At 49.3% G+C, this 20,018-nt stretch overlaps 1 protein-coding gene across 3 annotated transcripts in view; it reads right to left on the bottom strand.

Annotated features, from left to right (window-relative positions):
- GNAO1 (G protein subunit alpha o1) overlaps positions 1–18,085 on the bottom strand; it is a 116,573-nt gene extending 98,488 nt beyond the window's left edge. For 2 of the 3 annotated variants that reach the window (XM_052685315.1, XM_052685316.1), the window contains exons 1-2: positions 17,711–18,084; positions 17,593–17,635 (exon numbers count right to left, since the gene is read on the bottom strand). In XM_052685315.1, coding sequence (XP_052541275.1) covers positions 17,593–17,635; positions 17,711–17,828 — 161 coding nt within the window. In that variant the 5' untranslated portion in view covers positions 17,829–18,084. Of the gene's footprint in view, positions 1–17,592; positions 17,636–17,710 lie in introns of all 3 variants that reach the window. The other variant, XM_052685317.1, reaches the window with a different exon arrangement.
- Between the last annotated feature and the right edge of the window lie 1,933 nt (positions 18,086–20,018).

Below are 20,018 nucleotides of genomic sequence, written 5' to 3'. Positions count from 1 at the left end.
TCACCACGAACTTCCATAATCTAATGCTACCATCTGATCTTGCCACGTTGCCCAAATTAGCGGTGTGCCCCTGCTCCAAGTGGAACAAATGTCCCCATCCTTTTCGGCTGGGTCTCCTGCTTCTGGTTTGTTTTATTTTGGCACCCGTTGTCTGTGAGGGAGGAAGCACAGGCCTGATTTTGTGAGGCTCAACTGGGGAATTTGCCTTTTGAGCTAAGCAGCCCATTGCTAAATGGTTAATGAGGTTTTTTTATGGATATCTTGGAAAACCAAATCTTCTTCTCAAAAACAGATCTTTGGGGTCTTTTTTCTGGCCTGCTTATGCCAGCACATATCAATGGCCGTCCCTAAGCTGGACGCAGTGCTGGTGCTGAGGGTGTGATGTGCCCTGCGTGTCCTGTGCTGGCAAACCACAGTCACCTCTAAGCAAATTTCCCCTTCCAAGGCACCACAGAGGCAAATGGTTCACTGATAGAAACCCATCAAAAGCACACATCTCTTTGTTGTAATGGGATGCTTTTCGAGGGCTATTTGCCACGCTGATCAATGACTGCAACATCCACCCCTGGCTAGGTGTGCGGAAACACACATCATCTGCAATACAAGCAAGTGATAGAATGAGGAGATGCAATGCAGAGGAAATTTTGTCGGCCTGACACAATCTCAGAATAGCTAAACAGGGCAAAACAACGTGTATTTGTGCTCGCATCCTGGTGATGTTTATTTACTAGGACAAACATAGCTAAGGGTTGCAACTTATCAACGCTTGCTTTATTTCAAGAGCAAGTTGCTTCCATGGAACCAGACATTTGATGTTTCCCTGCTATCGCCCAACAAAGAAAGCTCGCTTCCCCAAGTCGGCTAATGACCAGCAAAGTCGTCTCACGTGGGTTACAAAAATAAAAAGCACAAAAGGCTCAGAATGAAAAATAACAATTTCCCTGGCTCGCTTTTGTGATCAAACAGTGGGGAACTCGTAGTAGAAAACTCTGCTTTGAAATACAAAAATAATAGTAACAGTGAAATAAATGGCAAAGTCTTGGTTCTACTGAGCCTTGAAAACCCACAAGTTCTGCTGTTGGAGGGTGTGTGAGGATTCATTTAAAAGTCAATAATCAGCAGAGAGGGATTAGCGCCTTCCAATAACTGCTCTAATACAGAGATAGTAAAAGGCTCCACCAAAGTTCATTACCTTATCCCTTTACACTGGCTCATGACCCCGAGTTTCATATGCATCACATTCACTCTTATGGCATCAAAGCAAATTTGATCAGAGCAAGCCAGCAAGTAATCCAATGACATCTTCAGGTCAAATCTTCCTTGATACCTAAAGAACCTGATGAGGTGCCCAGCCTGGCTTTGCTGCAGCTGGAGCAGCTCTGTGCAGCACAGCTCCATCATTGCAGACCCTGCAGGAACCACCATGCACCATCACACTGCTGCCTTGGGACAGGATTTCTCTCCTGCTCCTCCATGCATGCATCAGCCCAGATGCTTTCATTTTTTCTAAGCAGACACGAAAAATGGCTTGTTAGCCTTCCCCAGCTGTGATAAGAGTTCTGTCTCCCCGTGGCATGATGGGCTGATGGGCTGATGGGTAGACAAGATGATCTTAGTGGTCTTTTCCAGTCTTAATGATCCTGTGATGTTGTGCAGTACCTCCAGACAGATTAGCTTAAAAAATTTAAGAAACCAACTGGAGAGAGAAAGTTTAATGCCAAATGAAATTGGTTTAGGCATCTGTAGAATGGCTTATTTATCTAATAGGCTCCTAGGGACTTCATGCATCGAATCATAGAATCACAGAATCATGGAATGGTCTGGGTTGAAAAGGAGCACAGTGCTCATCCAGTTCCAACCCCCTGATGTGTGCAGGTCGCCAACCAGCAGCCCAGGCTGCCCAGAGCCACATCCAGCCTGGCCTTGAATGCCTGCAGGGATGGGGCATCCACAGCCTCCTTGAGCAACCTGTTCCAGTGCCTCACCACCCTCTGGGTGAAAAACTTCCTCCTAAGTGAAAAACTCCCTCCTAAAATCAGTTATCTTGACACAAATCTACAGATCATGTACTACTCTCACCTGGGGTCTGAAGTCACACTTCATCCTAGCCAGCAACCAGCATTTTACTACCATTCCTTGTGGCCATGTGACATAATACTCTGCCTCTTCTGCTTTTCTGCTGACATTTTTCTGGGATAAATAAGATAAGTAAAAGCAATTTGCATGTCTAAGTCTTCTCCCTTTTATGCAAAAAATGTATTTACAGAACTCCTTAGCTGAGGAACTGGGAGCACCCAAAGACCTGAACCACCTGGCCCTCTGAGCACCCACACAAAGAAGACAGCAACCTGAATTTAGTCTCAGACATAAACAGTGCACATTAAACCTCACTCTGAAATGTGGCCTGCAAAGCACGCTTGGTCCTGAGAGCTGATCTTGGCACTGCATGGAGCCTCACAGCAAGATGAGCTGGGGAAGAGATCACCAAGCTGTGATCTCAAACAGCAGCCCTGTTTGTGCAAGGCAATGCAACCCTACAACCAGGCTGCACTGCCCACCAGAGCAGCAGGGACTGCTTGTGGTCTGCAAACCAACTGCAGAAGACCCCCGAACTAAGAGTACATCTCTAGTAGTATGTGATACATCCCAGTGAGGGGGTCTCACGGAGATCCCTAGGCCTGAAAATGAAGAGCCCCCCTGTTTCCATCCCTGTGCTTCTGCCAGAAAAGGCAGAGGGGTTGGGAAGGATAGGGCCCCACCTCAGCCCCTCCAAAAGACGCAGACTGAAGGAACAGATAAGCCCACAAAGGCCCTCACTGAAAAGTCAGCTCTATCAACAAGCACCAGCTCAGTGACCACGCTGCCCAGTGACTCCTGGTCAATAAAGGGCCGATTCTCCTCCCTTTCAGAAAACAATGTTCCACACACTGAGACAGCAGCAGCCCCTGGGCAGCCCTGCAGTGTCAGGGGGTGTCAGGCTCTGCTCTGCCAGATGACAAAGCGAGCACATGGACAAGCTCCTCCCACATCGCAGGGCTGCCCTGTGCCGAGGGAGATTTTGTCTGCTAATGGAAATGAAGAAAACCTCCAGCGCAGATAATCCTCCATTATAACGGCAGAACATTTGGGAAAGGGCCAAGTAAAAGAACAAGCCAAATCTCTTTTACTTAAAGCCTGGCCCGAATGTGATAATGTAATGACTTAGGTCGGGATGCTTTAAATGCCATTCATCGTGACTGACTTAGCATATAGATGGTATCAGCTAAAATAACTAACAACTAGGAACTGAATAGATGGCATCAGAGAGCTCCTCCCTTCCAAGAAAACTGGTTTCCATTTTAAAACGGTCTCAAAGATCACCGAGTCTCAGCACTGGATGGTCCAACCCAGCAGCACCCGTCACTTCAGTTCCCCACCGCTTTCTGCAGAAGGTTCAACCCCATCCCCCACACACGGGCTGGTGACTCAGGTACCCCCCCGGAAATGCAAAGTCCTTGACTACTCAGTGCCTAACCTCTTTCTGCCCTGCTGGTTGTACTTTGCATTCAGAACCTGATCACAAAGGTCATTGAAGTCACTGGGAAGATCCATATCATCTTAAGGGGCTTTGGGTCAAGACACACTTGGAGTTTCCTCTACCACCACAAGTTTCCCAAAGCACGGTAACCCTAGCTGTTGTTTAGCTTCCTTGCATCTGTAACAGCTCACTTTGATTTCTATTTTACAGAAATAAAACGCAACTCAATCCCCGATGCTCCATGCAAGCTTGAGATTGCTTTCAATTACTATTAACAGGCTTTTCAAGGTGATTGTAGTGACGTCCCAAAAGAAGCAAAATACTTATAGGACAAATCAAGCTATTGGAATGACCAGCTGTGCTGAACAAACTCCTCTCACAGCTGGCAAAGAGCAAAATAAAGCTGCAATAAACTGATGACAACCATTTTCTAGAGGAATAACAGCTTATCTTAACAGAGAAAACCACTCAACTTCTGAGCGACCGCAGCTTCCCCAGCAATACCCAGCATTTGCTCACCTCTCCCACAAAACACGAAAGCAGCAGCAGCCAGAACAACCAAGATGGACCATTTTCTATCAACCCACACTAGTGTTACAGAAGGCAGAAGGTAAAACAAGTGCAAAATGCCACCATTCTGATTTTAGTATACCCACTGAACATCATTTTGATGGCTACGCAGGGTGGAAAGCAGTAGGGGATCATATTAATCATCCATTTCAAGTCTTCCAGTTGGCAAACTCAGACCTTTAGGAAAGAAATTCTCTCACACCGGACAAGTTTTGGAACGGTTACAAACACAAGATCTAACATTCTGGTTGCATTTCTTACAAGCCCCAGGCATATCATAAAAAGAAGTGTCTTATTTGAATGCTTTTATCTTCCTGGTCATGTAATTTAGCTCCTTCCAGGGTGGTCATTTATTTTCTTCGCTGATGCCTTCTTCATTTGTTACATTTCGTGTTGAAGTCAAGGCTCATCAGCAGCCCTGAGCAGAGCGTCAGTGCCGCTTTGAATCTTCCATGTCTTCTGTTTAATTGAATTTTCATTTGTATCTCCTCAGCTGTTTCCCCTCCGAGGCCTTCCCCCTCCTCTCTCCTGCTCTCCACTCATCCATAAAGATCAAGCAAGCGTTTCTGGCAAGCACCAGCTGCAGATACTGAGAGTTCTTGGGCATCTTCTACTTTTAGAAAACCACCAAGAGGCCAAATAACACCACTGCTTGTTCTGTGAAGCTTGAAGCCTGCTTTTCAGAACGACTGCACTGCTCTCTCTGAAACCTGCAGCAAGATTCAGGGGATCGCAGAGCTACACAGTTGTCAGTAGAGGACACAGAGCTGCATGGGGCTTTGCAGCCTTTTTTGCTGAGCCAGCCTGGCCAGCCAGAGCTCTGAAATAGCATGAATGGTACAAGTGCTGTTTAAAAATAATCACTTGGAGCCAGGTACGAAGACAGTCTTCCTCCTTCTGCTGGTGCTGCCCATTCTCAGAGATGCTCAGCTGGAAGAAGTAGCTCTGGGGTGAATTTTTGTACTATGGACTCACACAGCTTCTATGGGGCTCAGGTTGGAAGGCAGGCCTCTGCTGGGATTTCTGTTGCATGGGAAAACATCACATGATGTGTACTTATGACTCATTTTCCACCACCGCAATGCTTCTGGTTGAGGACAGCCTCTTTTTCAGTGGAAATCTTCAGGATGGGAAAAGGAAAGCACCACTAACTCCTGTTCCAAACTTTGGTCAAAAAAGCTTGAAAAGATACAGATCAGCTCCGAGATTCGCCAGTTTGTATTCCTACTCCAGCAGCTGATGTCGTTATAAACTCTTCTGTGCTGGGAAATGATTATAAGAAGCAAAAGGAAATTTCAGAGTAAAAAGGATAAGGATATTCAATGTGAAATCTATTCTATGCTAAACGCTGCAGTTGAGACAGATGTAACTGTGGAAATCGTGGTGTCTGGTCTATTTACAAGTACATCACAAAGCACTGAGAAATACGTGAGCAAGAAGAGTTCTGCATTAGGACAGAGCTGGACAAAATGACCTTTTGTTGATCTACTCCATCACTGACTGCACAATTTCTGCTCGTAATTCATTATTCTGAAGCTGTTGACCATTTTGTCCACATCAAGGTCAGCTTTCATCAATCGGTTCTCAGACCTGGAATTCCTGGCTCTTTATCCAAAAAGCATTCAGGAGAAACAAATATTCTCATTTGAATATTCACCTTCCTTGCTCCTCTACACGGCACTCGATCCACTTCTGAAAGTTTGACACTCTCTTTGACAGTGATGCTCTGTCAATCTGACATAACCTAACATCAAGGGTGTGTTTTGCTACTAAGTGAAAGAGTACAGCATGTCAGCTACTAAAAATTAACCGTGATTTTGCTACGGATGTAATATCTGATATATTTGATATCAAATATCAATATTTGATGGACGTAAGATCTGATTTTGTTTCTCTGTTCATTCGCATTCATTTTTCTATACTCTGCTGTTGAGTATTTACTGCATCAGCTTTGTGCAAATGGCCCAGGGCCTCTTCACTGCAATTCAGACCTCTACAATTTATATGTAGGAGATCTTCTAGGAGATAATAAATCAGAGGTTAGAGGAGGCTTGTTGTAACTGAATCTGAATTGAGGCAGCTCCTATCCCTCTACTTTGCACTTTTGTGCTGCTTATGGAAGGATGCACTTTAGGAAAGGAAAGACATACGGGAACATTTTATCTTTTAGCTTGCAGAGTTTTGTGTCCTTTCATTTAGGAAATTAGATTCCAAGACTTCCCATGAAAAGGGGGCTTTCTAGGATCTATCTTGTTGGCATTCTCACTCTATCAAATCCTACCAGGCACACTTAACACCGTGAATGGGGGGTCATCATTTCTCCTGCCACCCTCTGCCCTTCTTACCAGCTCTGACAGCTCTGATCCACTTATTCTTGGCACTTGCTCTGAGCAAGGTTCACACGGAGGTGTCGGTGTCCAGTCTGTGCACTGCTGTACCAAGATGCTGTCACTCTTCTGGTTGACTGCTTAGGAAACAACCTCATTTTGTTATCCAGAGCCTGAGCTTGGTCGTGATTCCTCACTTGACTCCTGCTTTCAGGCTCTGCCTCTTTTTGCCTCTGCTATGCTTTCTGCTGTTGGCACTACATTCTTGCTGCCACTGGCAGTGCCAGCTGGTCACTTCTCTCCTGCTCAGTTACAAGTGATGGTACAGGTCAACAAACTTTCTATTTTCCCAGGGAAAGAGTGAAAGAATTTAGCTGGAGCCTGGAGGTCACTGGTGTAAAAGGCAGTGAAGAGGTGGCTCATTCACACTCAAAGGCGGCTGGGGCTTCAGAAGACACCAAACTGTCTGGTATGGGTTTTGCTATTTGTTAAATTACTTAGCACTCAGCATCTTCTTGGGAAAAAGAGGAGTGTTTGAAAGCCTCTTCTAAGGAAAAGAGAAAATGCAGGACTTACACTGAAAGCTGACCTTGCAGCCACGTGGCAGACTCCTTCTGAAGTTCTTGTGATGCTACAAATGTGACAAAGACCTTTCACAAAAAGGACTTTCCAGCCTGGTTTATTTAGGGGGAGAGCACAAAAGGCATCTTGCTGAAGCTGCAAGCTGGTGAGTCCCTGCAAAGCACCAGGAGGCTTTAAAATCTGCTCCAGGTAAAATGAAACTTGAAAATATTACTGGCCACTTGCATAACAGGATTCCGCAGCATTCTGGCTATCCAGTGGAGGAAACTTACCTTATAAATTACAAAGACTCTGTCTAAGGCTGAGGGGAAATAAAAGAGAGAAGTCTCCAAAGCCCAGGACAGCTAAGGCTTGTTATGAAACCACAGAGTTCATTCTAGTGTGAAGCAAACCTGAGCACTGCATTAAAAATGTAAATGTGATTGAAAAAGCATAACCAGATAAAATGGATTTGACCTCCACAAGCATAAGATGTGGTCCAACCGAGCTGACACAGCGACAGACTGCAAAAGCACTTTGCTTTTTGCTGCACAGAGGGTCACAGGAAGTTTGTTTAAAAAACCCACAGAAACTTTGAGCCAGTGGAAGATTTGCATTGTGTTTACAGGAACTAACAGGAGAACATAGGGCTGGTTTGGAAAAAAAAAAAAAAAAAAAAAAGTCATTTGAACGGTTAAGAATAAAGAAGGACTTCTCGAAATGACTTCTCAAAGTCTTTGAAAGTGACTGATTTACCTTCAAAAAATTAAGCCCCAAGCAGAGAAGCAGCCAAGAGTGACTGAATCTTCCAGTGTGATCTCACAGCTCAGTGTGCAGCGTGCTGTGCCTTACTGGGAGCTCGTGATGGACAAGCCCTGCTGCCGCCTCCTGGGTTAATGCTGTGTTAACCCAGACCGTGCAGGAGCTTGATTTGCTGCACCACCGTACCACAGAAATGGCCCCTGGGTTCAGAACAAGCAGGGACAGGCAGAAATGACTTAAACCCCTGTCACTAGCAAAAAGAGATGTTAATCAAACCCCTGCTTGGGGTTTCAGAATCCAAGAAAGCATCAACTAGGAGCAAGAAAACAAGCTGATGCGGTGCAAATTGAAACTAGCAACCAATTCCTCCCACCCAGCTGAGCCTATCCTGATGTGTATCCTCAAGATGATCTCTGGTAGCACTGCTTATGACTGAGCCTCAGCTGGTTTCCAAACAGACACAGTCCTTTAGTTAAGCAGAAGTTGGGAATCTTGAATAAGAGATTAATGGGGGTTTTCTTGTTAAACTTAGGCAAAAGGTTGCTGCCCAGAGCAGAGCTATTGCCTCAGCTTGAACAGGCTGCACAGGCACAAGTCCTGCTGAGTTATGAGAACCTCCTAAAACCAGACAGTATGACTTCTCTTGATACGAATAACACTGCAAACAACTGCAACAGAAATAAATTTGAAAGCTGGTACCCGAGAGAACTTGAGTCAAAATGGAAAAAGGCCGTGACAAAAGGAATTGTTTCTTCTTGCCCTGTGTTTTCCAAGAGATGTAGAAATGAATATGTGGACAGAGATCTCATACACAGGAGGGCACTAAAACTGGTCAGCCCAGCAGAGATGAGCCTGAGCTTTGTCTTCAACCAACCTGGGTGCACACACATCTGTCTGCAAGCAATAACCCAGATCTGCTCCCACCCATTGATGTTGATGCGCACGCTATGGGAAAACTCAATTGTCCTGAGGTTTGGGACCTGAGCGTGAATGAAACATGAGCTACATCTAACTATTTCCAGATTAGCAGCAGCAATCACTTGGCAGCACTGCAAGTCCTGTGGCCCCGCTGCCAGCAGCAGTGAGCAGTTGCTTCAGCGTATTTATATTGTTGGGGAATTTCAGCATGCTGGGTTGCCTGGGTTGGTACCGCTGCTGTGGGCAGTCCATAAGGTTTCCTATATTTTACATTTCAACTCCAAAAACCCATTTCAAAGCCTTACGCAGGAGCTCTTACAGAAACTGAATGTAAAGCTGATTCTGAATATCTGCGGGTTTGACCACAGATGGGAAAAAAACAGAACAATCTGATCTCTCCAATCAGAACTAAAAGTACCAGTGTAATAATCAATTTTCATGCCCTGTCATGTAGAAAAGACATTACAATTTGTTGTTTACGCAAGAATGATTGAGAAACAAACATTTCTTGAAACGATCTGAAAACAGAAAACGCAGATAAACAAGAAAGTAGATAAGTTAACTTTAGATTCTGAATTATTTACTGAACTGCATGAAAATTACCACTAATTCTTTCCCATGTATGGCCTCACTCCCTGCATTTCTTCCCTCCGGATCCCCTGGCACCAGCACCAGCTTTAACCCCTCCTGCCCCACTCCCATCACAGCAAGACGAGGCCCCACAGACACAGAGAACTCCTACCAAGCACACGTGTGCTGCAGCCCTGGGGGTCCCTGCCTCCTTGCCAACATGATGCCAATGCCACCAGAAGGCATTGCTGACTTTCAGGCTTGCACTTCGTAGAATCACAGAACCACCAGTGTTGAAGAAGAGCTCTCACATCCCCAAATCCAACCCAGCCTACCCCCACTGTGCCCACTGCCCACGTCCCTCAGTGCCACATCCCCATGGCTCTGGGACACCTCCAGGGACGGTGACTCCCCACTTCCCAGGGCAGCTGTGCCACTGCATCACTGCTCTTGGGGAGAATAAATTGTTCCTAATATCCCAAACACCCACTGTTCTGTTTGAACCCCTCAGACATGCACAGAGTAGCTGGGTTTCCCATGTAAGCTGAGGCAGAACCCACCTTGAAGGCAAGAAGGGGATACAGCACTTGGAGATTTTGTTGAGCTGGAAATCAGGAAAATAAAAATGTATCCTACAGCTAAATTGAGGAAAACAAATCACGCCACTAGGAGCTTTCTGCTTTATTACGTAAATATCTCCTCATTCACGTGGAAAAGTTTGTCCAATTTGGGTAAACAATTAATTACCAAGGGTGATGGGTGACAATGACGATGCGAGGCATTTGTTCATCACAGTGATTTCCTTCCATTCCAGAGATGTGCTGACAGAGGGTGAGGATGAAGGCTCTGCAGTGCCTTTGGTGGTGCATGAGCTCTGGCTGCTATTTTGGAATTTGTCAGCAATGAGAGAGGACCTCTCACCTGACATTGGAAAGGAGCCCCTGCACAGTGGGCAACAACGCATCTCCTGTGTCCTGATCCAGCCTGATCCAATGGCTGGTCACCAGCCCACAGCAGGGGGTTGGAAAGGGACGATCTTTGAGTCCCCTCCAACCTAAGCAATCCTACGATTCTATGCTCTCGCCCACCACAGGAGTCCAGCAGCAAAACCTCTTATTTGCCATCTGGATCATCACACCCAACAGCCATTTTGTGCGTGCAGCCCTTCCTGTGTGCTGCAGACAAGAGCTGCAAAAGCGGAGCTCCTACCTCCAGTCACCTCTTGCATGGAGAGGACAAATCACCAAACTCGGCACGTTTTTATCATTGAAGTGATATTTTCCATAATACCCCCCATTCTCTTTCAGTAACAATTCACAGGTAGTGCAGAAATCCTCCAAGTGTACACCAGGCAGTTGAGGGATGGCTGCCGCCCTAACCTTTTCCAAAAGCAGGTCCTGCAACGACCACCAAAACGGATTTCTGCACCAAAGGAGGCTTTGGAGAGCCACAGAAATTCCTAGGTTTGGGCAGGACCTTCTGTTACCGTGTTTTTTTCTTTCTCTAACTGCTTTTCTTTGGATCTTTAAGCTTATTAATGTCGATGAAAGCTCTGCTCTCTCATATTGGGTGGGAAGAATCGCTCCTCAGAAGGAACAGCAGGCCACTGGCACAGCTGTCCAGGCAGGTGGTGAGGCAGCATCCCTGGAGGCGTTCAAGAAAAGGGTGGATGTGGCACTGAAGGCATGGCAGTGGGCAATATGGGTGGTAGGTGGACCAGATGATCTTAGAGGTCTTTTTCCAACCTTAATGATTCTGTGATGCACTGATGCAATTTTTGGTGACCAAGCAGAGCAGGATATGCCCGGGAATAAAGAAAAACAAAGCACTTACAGCTCTTCTCTTTCAATGTCAAAACTGCTATTGATTAGCAATCTGCAAACAGATGGGATGTCAGCTTACTACACAATTCCCTGTGCTCCTCAGTTCTTTCTCAATTAACTTGAAAGCTGCAGGAGATAAGCATTTCTGTTGGTAAGCTAAGAAACGTCCCCATCAAAAGTTTTATAACATCATCACTATGAACAGAAAACGACTGAGTTTTGGATTAAAGGGATTTTTCTCCCTTTTGCTCAGCTCTTTGCTTTGTGTTATCCAGAAGCATTTTTCAGCCTTTTGCATTTTCTGATTTTAGGCAGAATGCTAACAGCATCCCATAATCAGACTATAATCCTCTGGCCTCCCTGCGTCTGTCATTTGCATGAATGGCCTTGAAAATAAAACGAGAATGATTCAATTAACAGCTTACGGTGATTTTTATGTATGTGGTAGAACGTTTCTTTAGCGTTAGGAAAACCATGGCAAAATATCATTTGTACTTCTCACCAATGATGAAACCAAACAATTTATCGGCTGAGAAAAATGACTGCAGGTTTTAAGGTGCCAATATTTTTTAAAATGTAATTTCCAGACCTTTTCGTTTCCAGTTTTCATTTCTGCAGATGAAACCATGTCTACAATCCTACAAATGCCATGCAAACACTTGAAATTCAACAGATCTCCTGACAGCTGTACATTGGACAGACATTGGTTTAGGAAGAATGTGGTCCAAAGCCTACTGAGGTCAAAGAGAGAATTCAGGGGCAAGGCCACTCAAGCTGACTTAAACTAACTGAGATCACTGGTTTTAGTCTTGCTAATGCATAACAATAATAATAATAACATGAAATTAAAAAAATAAATAAATAAATAAAAGGAAAAGGAATGAGGCTGCAAAAACAACTCAGCAGTTGAGATGTTTTTTGTTTCCTTGTCTTCTTTCGGACTGTTTTTTTACTGTACTCCCAACCTGGAATCCATAGGCTAAACTAAGGACAATTATTTTTTTTAACTTGTCTCTGAAGGCAGAAGAGCTGGAAGTTTCAAAACCAGAGCAAAGACAAATGCAAAGAATCCCCAGAACGGAATTCACTCAGTCACTATGTGAGTCCAGGTCTCACAGAAGCAATTTTAGGCTCTACAACAAGCCTCCAATCCTCCGATCCCTGCTCCTGCACCGGGCTTTCGAGTGGCAGATCTACCAGCTTCAGCAGTCAGTGAGGACTTTTTGTCTTACAAACCCAGGCAAAACTGGGGGAGCTTAACACTCACAGGGGTAGGATGTGATTCTGCAACAGGGCTGAAGAAAACTAGCTGTCACATGGGCAACTGCTGATGATTCCATAGGAATTTATTGACCGCCTGGCTCTTACTCTCCAACTGACCATAACCTGCTCTTGCCTTGACCAGCGTGAATCTTTTCTTCATTTTCCTCTTTCTCTTGACCAAGTCAAGTAGAATAGCCAACAAAGCACCTCTACCTTCATTAATTTTTTTCTTTTCCGCTCCTCTCCTCCCCCTTTTTGGTGATGTTCCCCAGGAAATCACACTAGAGAACCCATGTTAGATGTGACCCAAGAAGGCTGTGGATGCCCCATCCCTGCAGGCATTCGAGGCCAGGCTGGATGTGGCTCTGGGCAGCCTGGGCTGCTGGTTGGTGACCTGCACATAGCAGGAGGTTGAAACCAGATGATCACTGTGGTCCTTTTCAACCCAGGCCATTCTATGGTTCTATGACTCTATGATGCCAGACAGATGGAAGAGAAGAGGCTGAGAAGAACCACCACCATTTTCCAATTGTCACGACACAACTTAACGTTTCTTACAACTTCTGGGTTAGCCAAGCCAAACATAAAAGAAGACATCCCCAGTTACATTTGTGCAGATTTGTCTCTTTCTTCAGAGTTCATTAAAAGAACTGCTTTCATCTCATTAGCTTGCTAAAACATTTCCAACAGGACTAGATGTGTCATGTCAGAATATGACAGGCAAATTTCTTTTCAGGTTTTGAAAGTAGGTTGAAAGAGGAGAAGCTATGCAGTTCACTGTTGTCACTGAAAGATATTTTTACTGTTATGAGTTTCTTATACAAGAAACAAATTAAGAACTGTCAAGGAAAAAGAAAAACCCAAACCTAAAATGTATTCTGTCTTGCCTGCTAATATAGTTACTGCTTTTCTCTAAAATTTCTCAGCCTAATAACAAGAAGTACAAAGAGATGAACTATGATTGCTAGTGTTTTCTTTTATGAGCACCATAATCCAAAGGGAAGGGAAAAAAGTGCTGAAAATACAATTCATCTTTTGCAACTAGAAGCCAAAAGAGATAGCCTCACTTTCCTCTGCCCCAGCCCTTATTTCTGCCCAGTTCAGAGGGTGCTGTGCCATTGCAGGGCATGGGAAGCGGCACCCACAGCACCCAGGGATGCAAAAAAGCATCTGGGAAGGGGTTGAAAGCACGAAATTGCTGAGGGCTGAGCCGCAGACACACAGCAAAGAGCAAGGCCCCGAGTGGGTGTTCACAACACATCACTGGGTTTTGATGGCATTTACCATCAAATTGCTGAGACGGGCTGTAAACCAGTGGGTGGGGACTGTTTCTCACTCGGAAGAAGTTCATTAGATTATCAGTAATTCAGTTACATGGAGAGCATGTAGAGCCTGGAGCTGTTTCGAGGGGCTCTTTGATAAAGGTCAAAACAATATATCAGCAGGCTATTGGGACTGATGGCTGTTGGGAAGAAGATGGTACATCAAGAGAAATGTTGTACTCTCGCCTGATTTTTCCCTTTATTACACACTCCCATCTTTGGTGCAACTTAAATGCAAAAAGAGATGGAACTGCAAAGATGCCCATCAGTGGGGCACTGCCAGCACTGCTGGGGAAATGAGATGAGACTGTCTGGGAGGATATAGGGGGCTGGAAGCAAGAGCAAAAAAAATACATATGTCCCAAAAACCCATGATTTTTGCTGTAGGCAGGTGAAGCCCTGTGTCCTCCTGAATGCTGCAGCCATCACTAACCTCTTGTTTGGGAAGGAGGAATGGCTCACCATCCAGAAAGGCAGCTGCTGAGTAAGTGGCCGGACCTTGGTTCTGAAGCCATGCCAGCTAATTCAGGCGTTGTGCATTAACATTTAAATGCTGAATTCCCCAGTGTTCAGGGAATAGTTCCTCCCTGCTCACCACTGGAACACTGCATGCATCTGACTATTCTGCTGAATAGTAACAGGCTGAGATATTGGTGTTGTCCTAGGCTGGGGCTGCTTGATGAACAAGCACATTCACCAGAGTTGTAATTCCCTACAAAGTCCCACATACCAATAACAAGTCTTGCCTCAAAGCTACCATCCAGATAATCCAGAAAAGGAAATCAAATTCTGTCTGCCCTCAATGTTTACTTCAAGATACAAGATCTTAAAAAATGTTGGCATTCATTGCAGTCCTACATCAAAGCGAGCTCGCAGAGACCAGGTGGGGGGAGAGGAAGACAAATTTATCTTGAATCACTCTCACCCTCTGACTGGGATTTTCAAAGGAGCTCCAGATTTGCCTGGTAAAAGCTATTTTTTAAGGTGCAGAAAACAGCCTGGTCACTGTCTGATTCTGAGCACACCGGCTTGCGTGGCACACGTGCACCTCTCGGGGTGCTCCCCAAGCCACACAGCCCTCCTCTTGCTTTTGACACATGGACGAGGATGCGAAACAATCCCGAGCAGACGCCACCAGCCAGGATGAGCACAGCCAAGGCACAGGGGCTGTGGGAGCCATCACCCTGTGCTGAGGGAAGCGCCACAGTGCCCGTGTTGTCACTGCCAATGCAGGCTGGCCTGCAGCCCTACCTGGCTGCGCCCACCTGCACCTCCTTTCTTCACTGCTGACTCCCCGCCACCTGCCAAAAGGTGCCTCCAAGCACTGATCAGCCCCAAGCCCCGTCCTCGCTAAGCTCTCCAAGCGCTGCAGTTCTACCTGCTAGTTCTTCCCCACTATCCACTACCTCAAGGACTAACCGGGCAGCACGTAACCTCTCCTCAGCGCTCTGAGCAACGCCTGCTCTCCGTTCCTTTGTCTTAGCATTTTCTCATCTGCCTGCACATTCCTGTGCTCCTTCACGAGGCGACAGCCGAGTGTCAAACTGCCGTAGCCATTCACGGGGCTGAGATTTATTATCTAGAGGCACACCAATAACACAGCATTAAAAAAATAAAACAGCGGTCTCTTTCATCAAAATCTAATGAACGCGCAATTTAATCTTTATTAAGAATTCATTAGGTTCTCAGCAAGCCCGCGTAATGGAGCTTGACCAGGTGAAATGCTAATGCCTGCATTATATTTAAATTAATTTTCAGAAGCGTTCGTTTCCCCGTGGCGCCCTGCAGCGCCGGCTCCCTCCGGCTGCTCCCAGCAACGCCGCGTCCCCACCCAGCCCAGCCTCACGCGGCCCCGCTGCACGCCCAGAGCTGCCACCGCGGCAGCCAGCTCCGCATCTTCAGGCACAGGGCTGCAAGCTGCCGTGCATCACGCTGGGGCTGCTTCCTTGAAAGGACAGATGCACAACAGGCTGTTTCTCAGCCCTCACTCTACTAACGTAGCCCAGCGAGCCGGCTGTGATCTGGAACCGGTTTGGTTTAAACAGCAAGAACTCTGCTCCCCGCAGCACGGGAGCCCCGTGCACGGTTGTGTAAGGCCACAGCTGCCCCTTCTCAACAGCTGCCGCTGTTACTGTGGCAGCCACAGCCTCTCTTTCCACTAAACCGTCGCCCGCCATTCCAGCACGCTTCCGCAGAAGCGATTCCTAGAGATTAAATAATTTATTGCTGTTCATCTGCAGTAGCTCCTCTCAAGATCCACCTTTCACATACAAACCAAACCCGTCCTCCCAGCCCCAAATCCAGCCTCAAATCCCCGAAGCCGGCCCCAAATGCCCTTTCACAGGGGCTCGGTGCCTTTGCACACCGATAGCAGTGGGAGAGGCGCATGGAACGGCGCTGAGGGCGAGGCTGCTCGCTGCCACAGCCCTGCAGTTCTGTGGGAAGAGCGTTGCCTTGGGCGGGGACGGTGGTTCGGTCCTCTGGAAACCCCCGCAGGACCGGCTATCCCCGTACGCTCACGGCACCGAGCCGGGCTGCGGGCCCGCGGCGAGCCCACGCCCGCGGGTTGGCGAGCGGCGCCCGAGCCCCTTCGGCTGTTTCCGAGCCTGTTCGGCTCCCCCCCCGACCGCCTCCGAGCGCTCTCCGAAGGCAGCCGAGCGCCGAGGGAGGAGCCGAGCGCAGCGCCAGCGGCGGTTCGAGTCCCCGCTGGGCGCTGTCCACCACGCGAACCGCCTGAAAGCCGCACCGCGCCGCGCCCGCGGGACAACGCGGAGGGACTGCGGATGGCAGCGGGCACACCGCCCGCACCGCCCGCACCGCCCGCACCGCCCGCACTCCGCGGCCCCAGGGCTCCTCCCAGCCACCGGCTCCTCCGCTATCGGGAAACAAGAACCTCTCCGTGCCTCTACCACTGTGACACCCAGCCCAATGCACAGCTATGGCGCCTGCTCATTCCAGTGGGAGGCTGGGGCTGGATGGGCTTTAATTAATAGGAAGAAAAGGGAATGGAGTAGTTCTGCACCTCCACACCACCGTTGGTTCCCTGCACCTTCACTGACTTCCCCGTGCCTCCATTAGCTCTGTGTGCCTCTGCTGGCTCTCCCACACCTCTGTTGGATCCCAATGCCTCTGTTGGATCCCCATTCCCACATTTAGCTCCCCACACCTCCGTTGGCTCTCCCACACCTCTGTACGCTCTCCCACACCTCTACATGCTCTCCTACACCTCTATAGGTTCTCCCACATCGCCAGTGGCTCTTCCATATTTCTGTTGTCTCTCCCACACCACCATTGACTCTCCCACATCTCTGCATGCTCTCCCAGGTCTCTAAAGGCCCTCCCACACCTCTGTTGGCTCTTCCACATCTCTACAGGCTCTCCCACATCTCTGTTGGCTCTCCCAAACCTCTGCAGGCTCTCCAACCCCTCCTTAAGCTCTCCCTCAGCCCCGCTGGCTCTCCCCTTGGAAGCACTGCCTGGCCACGTGCTCAGATCACCGTGTGCCGGGGGCACGGTGTGGGGCAGCCATACCGGCCCATTCCCACTGGGGCCTGGCACATCTGTCAGGGAGATGCTGCGTGAGAACAGGGCTGACTTTTTCAGCGCGTCGGGTCGCGTGTTTTTCTTTTCCCTTTTTAATAACCCGTTTTCAATGTAATTGGCGACAGGCAGCCAAGTTCGCCTCTCATTAATTAAAAGGCTTAAATCTCGGGTAAAAGGGGCTTTGGGCGGCAGCGTTCCTCGCTTTAAATCCGCATTACGGGCGGATTTCGTGCTTTTTTCCCCCCCTCCTCCTCCTCCCGAGCGCCGGTCCCAGCCGCGGCCGCCCCCCCGCCGCCCTCAACCCGGCGTTCAGCACCACGGGGCCCCGAACAGCAGCGGCCGCCGCCTCCCGCCCGGCGCTGCCCTCGGGTACAACATGGCGCCCGCGGCCCTCCGCGCCGCCCCGCGGCACTCACTTCATCTGCTTCACGATGGTGCTCTTCCCCGACTCGCCGGCCCCTGCGGGACAGAGAGAGAGAAGCGGTGAGCGCGGGGCGCGGAGCGGAGCGGGGCGCGGAGCGGAGCGGGGCTCACCGAGCAGGAGCAGCTTCACGTCTTTGGCCGCGCTGATGCCGTCCTCCTTCAGGTTCTTCTCGATGGCCTTGCTGCGCTCCAGGGCGGCCCGCTCCTCGGCGCTCAGGGTACATCCCATGGCGAGAAGGGATTTAATTTAATTTCAAAAAGGAAAAAAAAAAAAAAAAAGGGAGGGGATAAAAAAAAAAAAAAAAAGCGCAGCCCCCGCCGCCGCCGCCGCCGCCGCCCGGGCGCAGGGAGCAGGAGGCAGCGCAACGCCGAGAGCCGCGGGGATTAACAAAGGCCTGCGGGCTCCGCAGCGGCGGGGCCGGCGGCTCCGTGCCCGAGCGCTCAGCGCATCCACGGGCTGCGGGCAGCGCGGGCGGCCGCGGGCGGGGCGGGGCGGAGCAGAAGGAGGAGGAGGAGGAGCGGCAGGGGGAGGAGGAAGGCCGGAGGCGGGGGTGGGTCCTCGCCGCTCCGGGCTGCGCGCTTAGCGGGCGCGGGGCTGCGGCGGGCGCTCGGCTCGAGGCGCGGCGGCGGCGGCGGCGGCTGTGCCGGGGGAGGGAGCCGCGATCCGCGCTCCGCCGGCCTCGCCCGCTGCCGTGACGCGCGCGCCCCGCGCATGCTCCCACCGCCCCGCCTCGGCGCCGCACGGCGCGGCACCGCCGCTCTCCGGCGTGACGGGATCCCTCGGCGGCGGCACCGCCGGCATCCCGGCTTGTGTCAGCGGCACCGCAGCCGGCGGGAGCGGGAGCGGCTCGGCCCGCTGTAAGGCGCTGCTGGGCTCACGCCTCTGTGCTGTGCTGAGCTCTGGGTCCATCAGTGCGAGAAACACATGGAGTGTGTCCAGGGAAGGGAACGGAGCTGTGAGGGGTCTGAGCACAGCGCTGTGGGAGTGAATGGGGTGGGTCAGCGTGGAGAAGAGGAGCTCAGGGCAGAGCTCTGCAGCCCTGACAGGAGGCTGTGGGAGGGGATGTCAGCCTCTGCTCCCAGGTAACGGCGACAGGGTGAGAGTGATGGCCTCACGTTGAGGGTCAGGTTGGGTATTGGGAACAACTTCTCCCCAAGAGCAGTGACGCAGTGGCACAGCTGCCCAAGGATGGGGGGAGTCACCGTCCCTGGGGGTGTCCCAGAGCTGTAGGGATGTGGCACTGAGGGACGTGGGCAGTGGGGGTGGGCTGGGATTGGACCTGCGGATGTGAGAGCTCTTAATGACTCTATGAAAGGCCTGTGTTGTAGGGAACAGGCTGCCCTCTGCCATGGGCAGCCAGGCCAAGGAGCACGCTGAAGGGACGGAGTTGCTGCACACCCTGCTGTGCCTCCCTGTAAAACAGAACCAGGAGGATGCTGTGGGGCTGCTGCCCGCTGTGATCCATCCATAAGGAAACACCAGGTCCAGGTGGGGCTGGGCAGGGGCTGCCATTTCCTGGGCTGGGGGCTCACGCTGCACCAAGCCTCCTGCGGGCTCTTCTCGCAGCTGCTCTCCTGTGTTCTGCACTTCCCGTAGCCTCACACCCTTCCTGTACGGGTGGAAATAAGATTTCTATAGACACAGCTTCCCTGGCTCTCTCCTTCTAGAAGGCATCACCTCCTTACACGACCTCCTTCCCATAAAGCACTGTTTCCATTTTCCCTCTACACCTCTGAAACAAAGGGGAGAAGCAAGGCATCTGGTTAACAATGTAAAGTAGGGATGTGAGGCAGAGCAGACAAAGGGAAGTAGAAAGGAGCTCATAAATAATGTTAGCATACTCAAGGGCCAGCAGTATTTACCGAACATTTGTGAGCTAATAGGTACTGAATATCTGAATTTGGGGTAATTTATTTCTGGGAGCCCAGGGGACCGAGGGTATACCTGCATGGAAAAGCAAGCCTACTGCTTGCATTCAGCAGGGAGCAAAGCGGGGTGGGGGTGGCTGCGGAGCAGTTCCTGCTCTTTCATACTTGAGCAAATCTCTTGTGTAAAATCAATAGGATCAGAATTTCAATCAATAGGTTTCATTTCAATGGTACCAGCCGGAGGGCATTATGAAAAGTGCAGTACAGGAAAACCACAATCCAGAAATCCAGAGGTGGTGTCCTCATGAGATGGCTGCACTTACTGCCCATCTACCCAGCAGCTTGCCAGCCCTGGAATCCTGCTGGGATCCTCTCGAAGGATTTTTCTAAGAGAATTAGTCTCTTGTATCAGCCTCTGGCTACTTGTTAATAGGCAAATTTGTACGAGAGCTGCTCTGAAAGCAGTGCCTCCTCTTTTATGATGTTGTCCCACAACATCAGATAACGTCAACCATAACGTCAGAGGCGGATGCTGATGGTATGGCAGTAG

This window comes from Tympanuchus pallidicinctus, unplaced genomic scaffold (genome assembly GCF_026119805.1).
Source record: "Tympanuchus pallidicinctus isolate F22 unplaced genomic scaffold, pur_lepc_1.0 scaffold22, whole genome shotgun sequence".
NCBI lineage: Eukaryota > Metazoa > Chordata > Aves > Galliformes > Phasianidae > Tympanuchus > Tympanuchus pallidicinctus.
The sequence above is the reverse complement of the archived record's forward strand: the minus strand, read 5'-3'. Positions and strand labels throughout refer to the sequence as shown.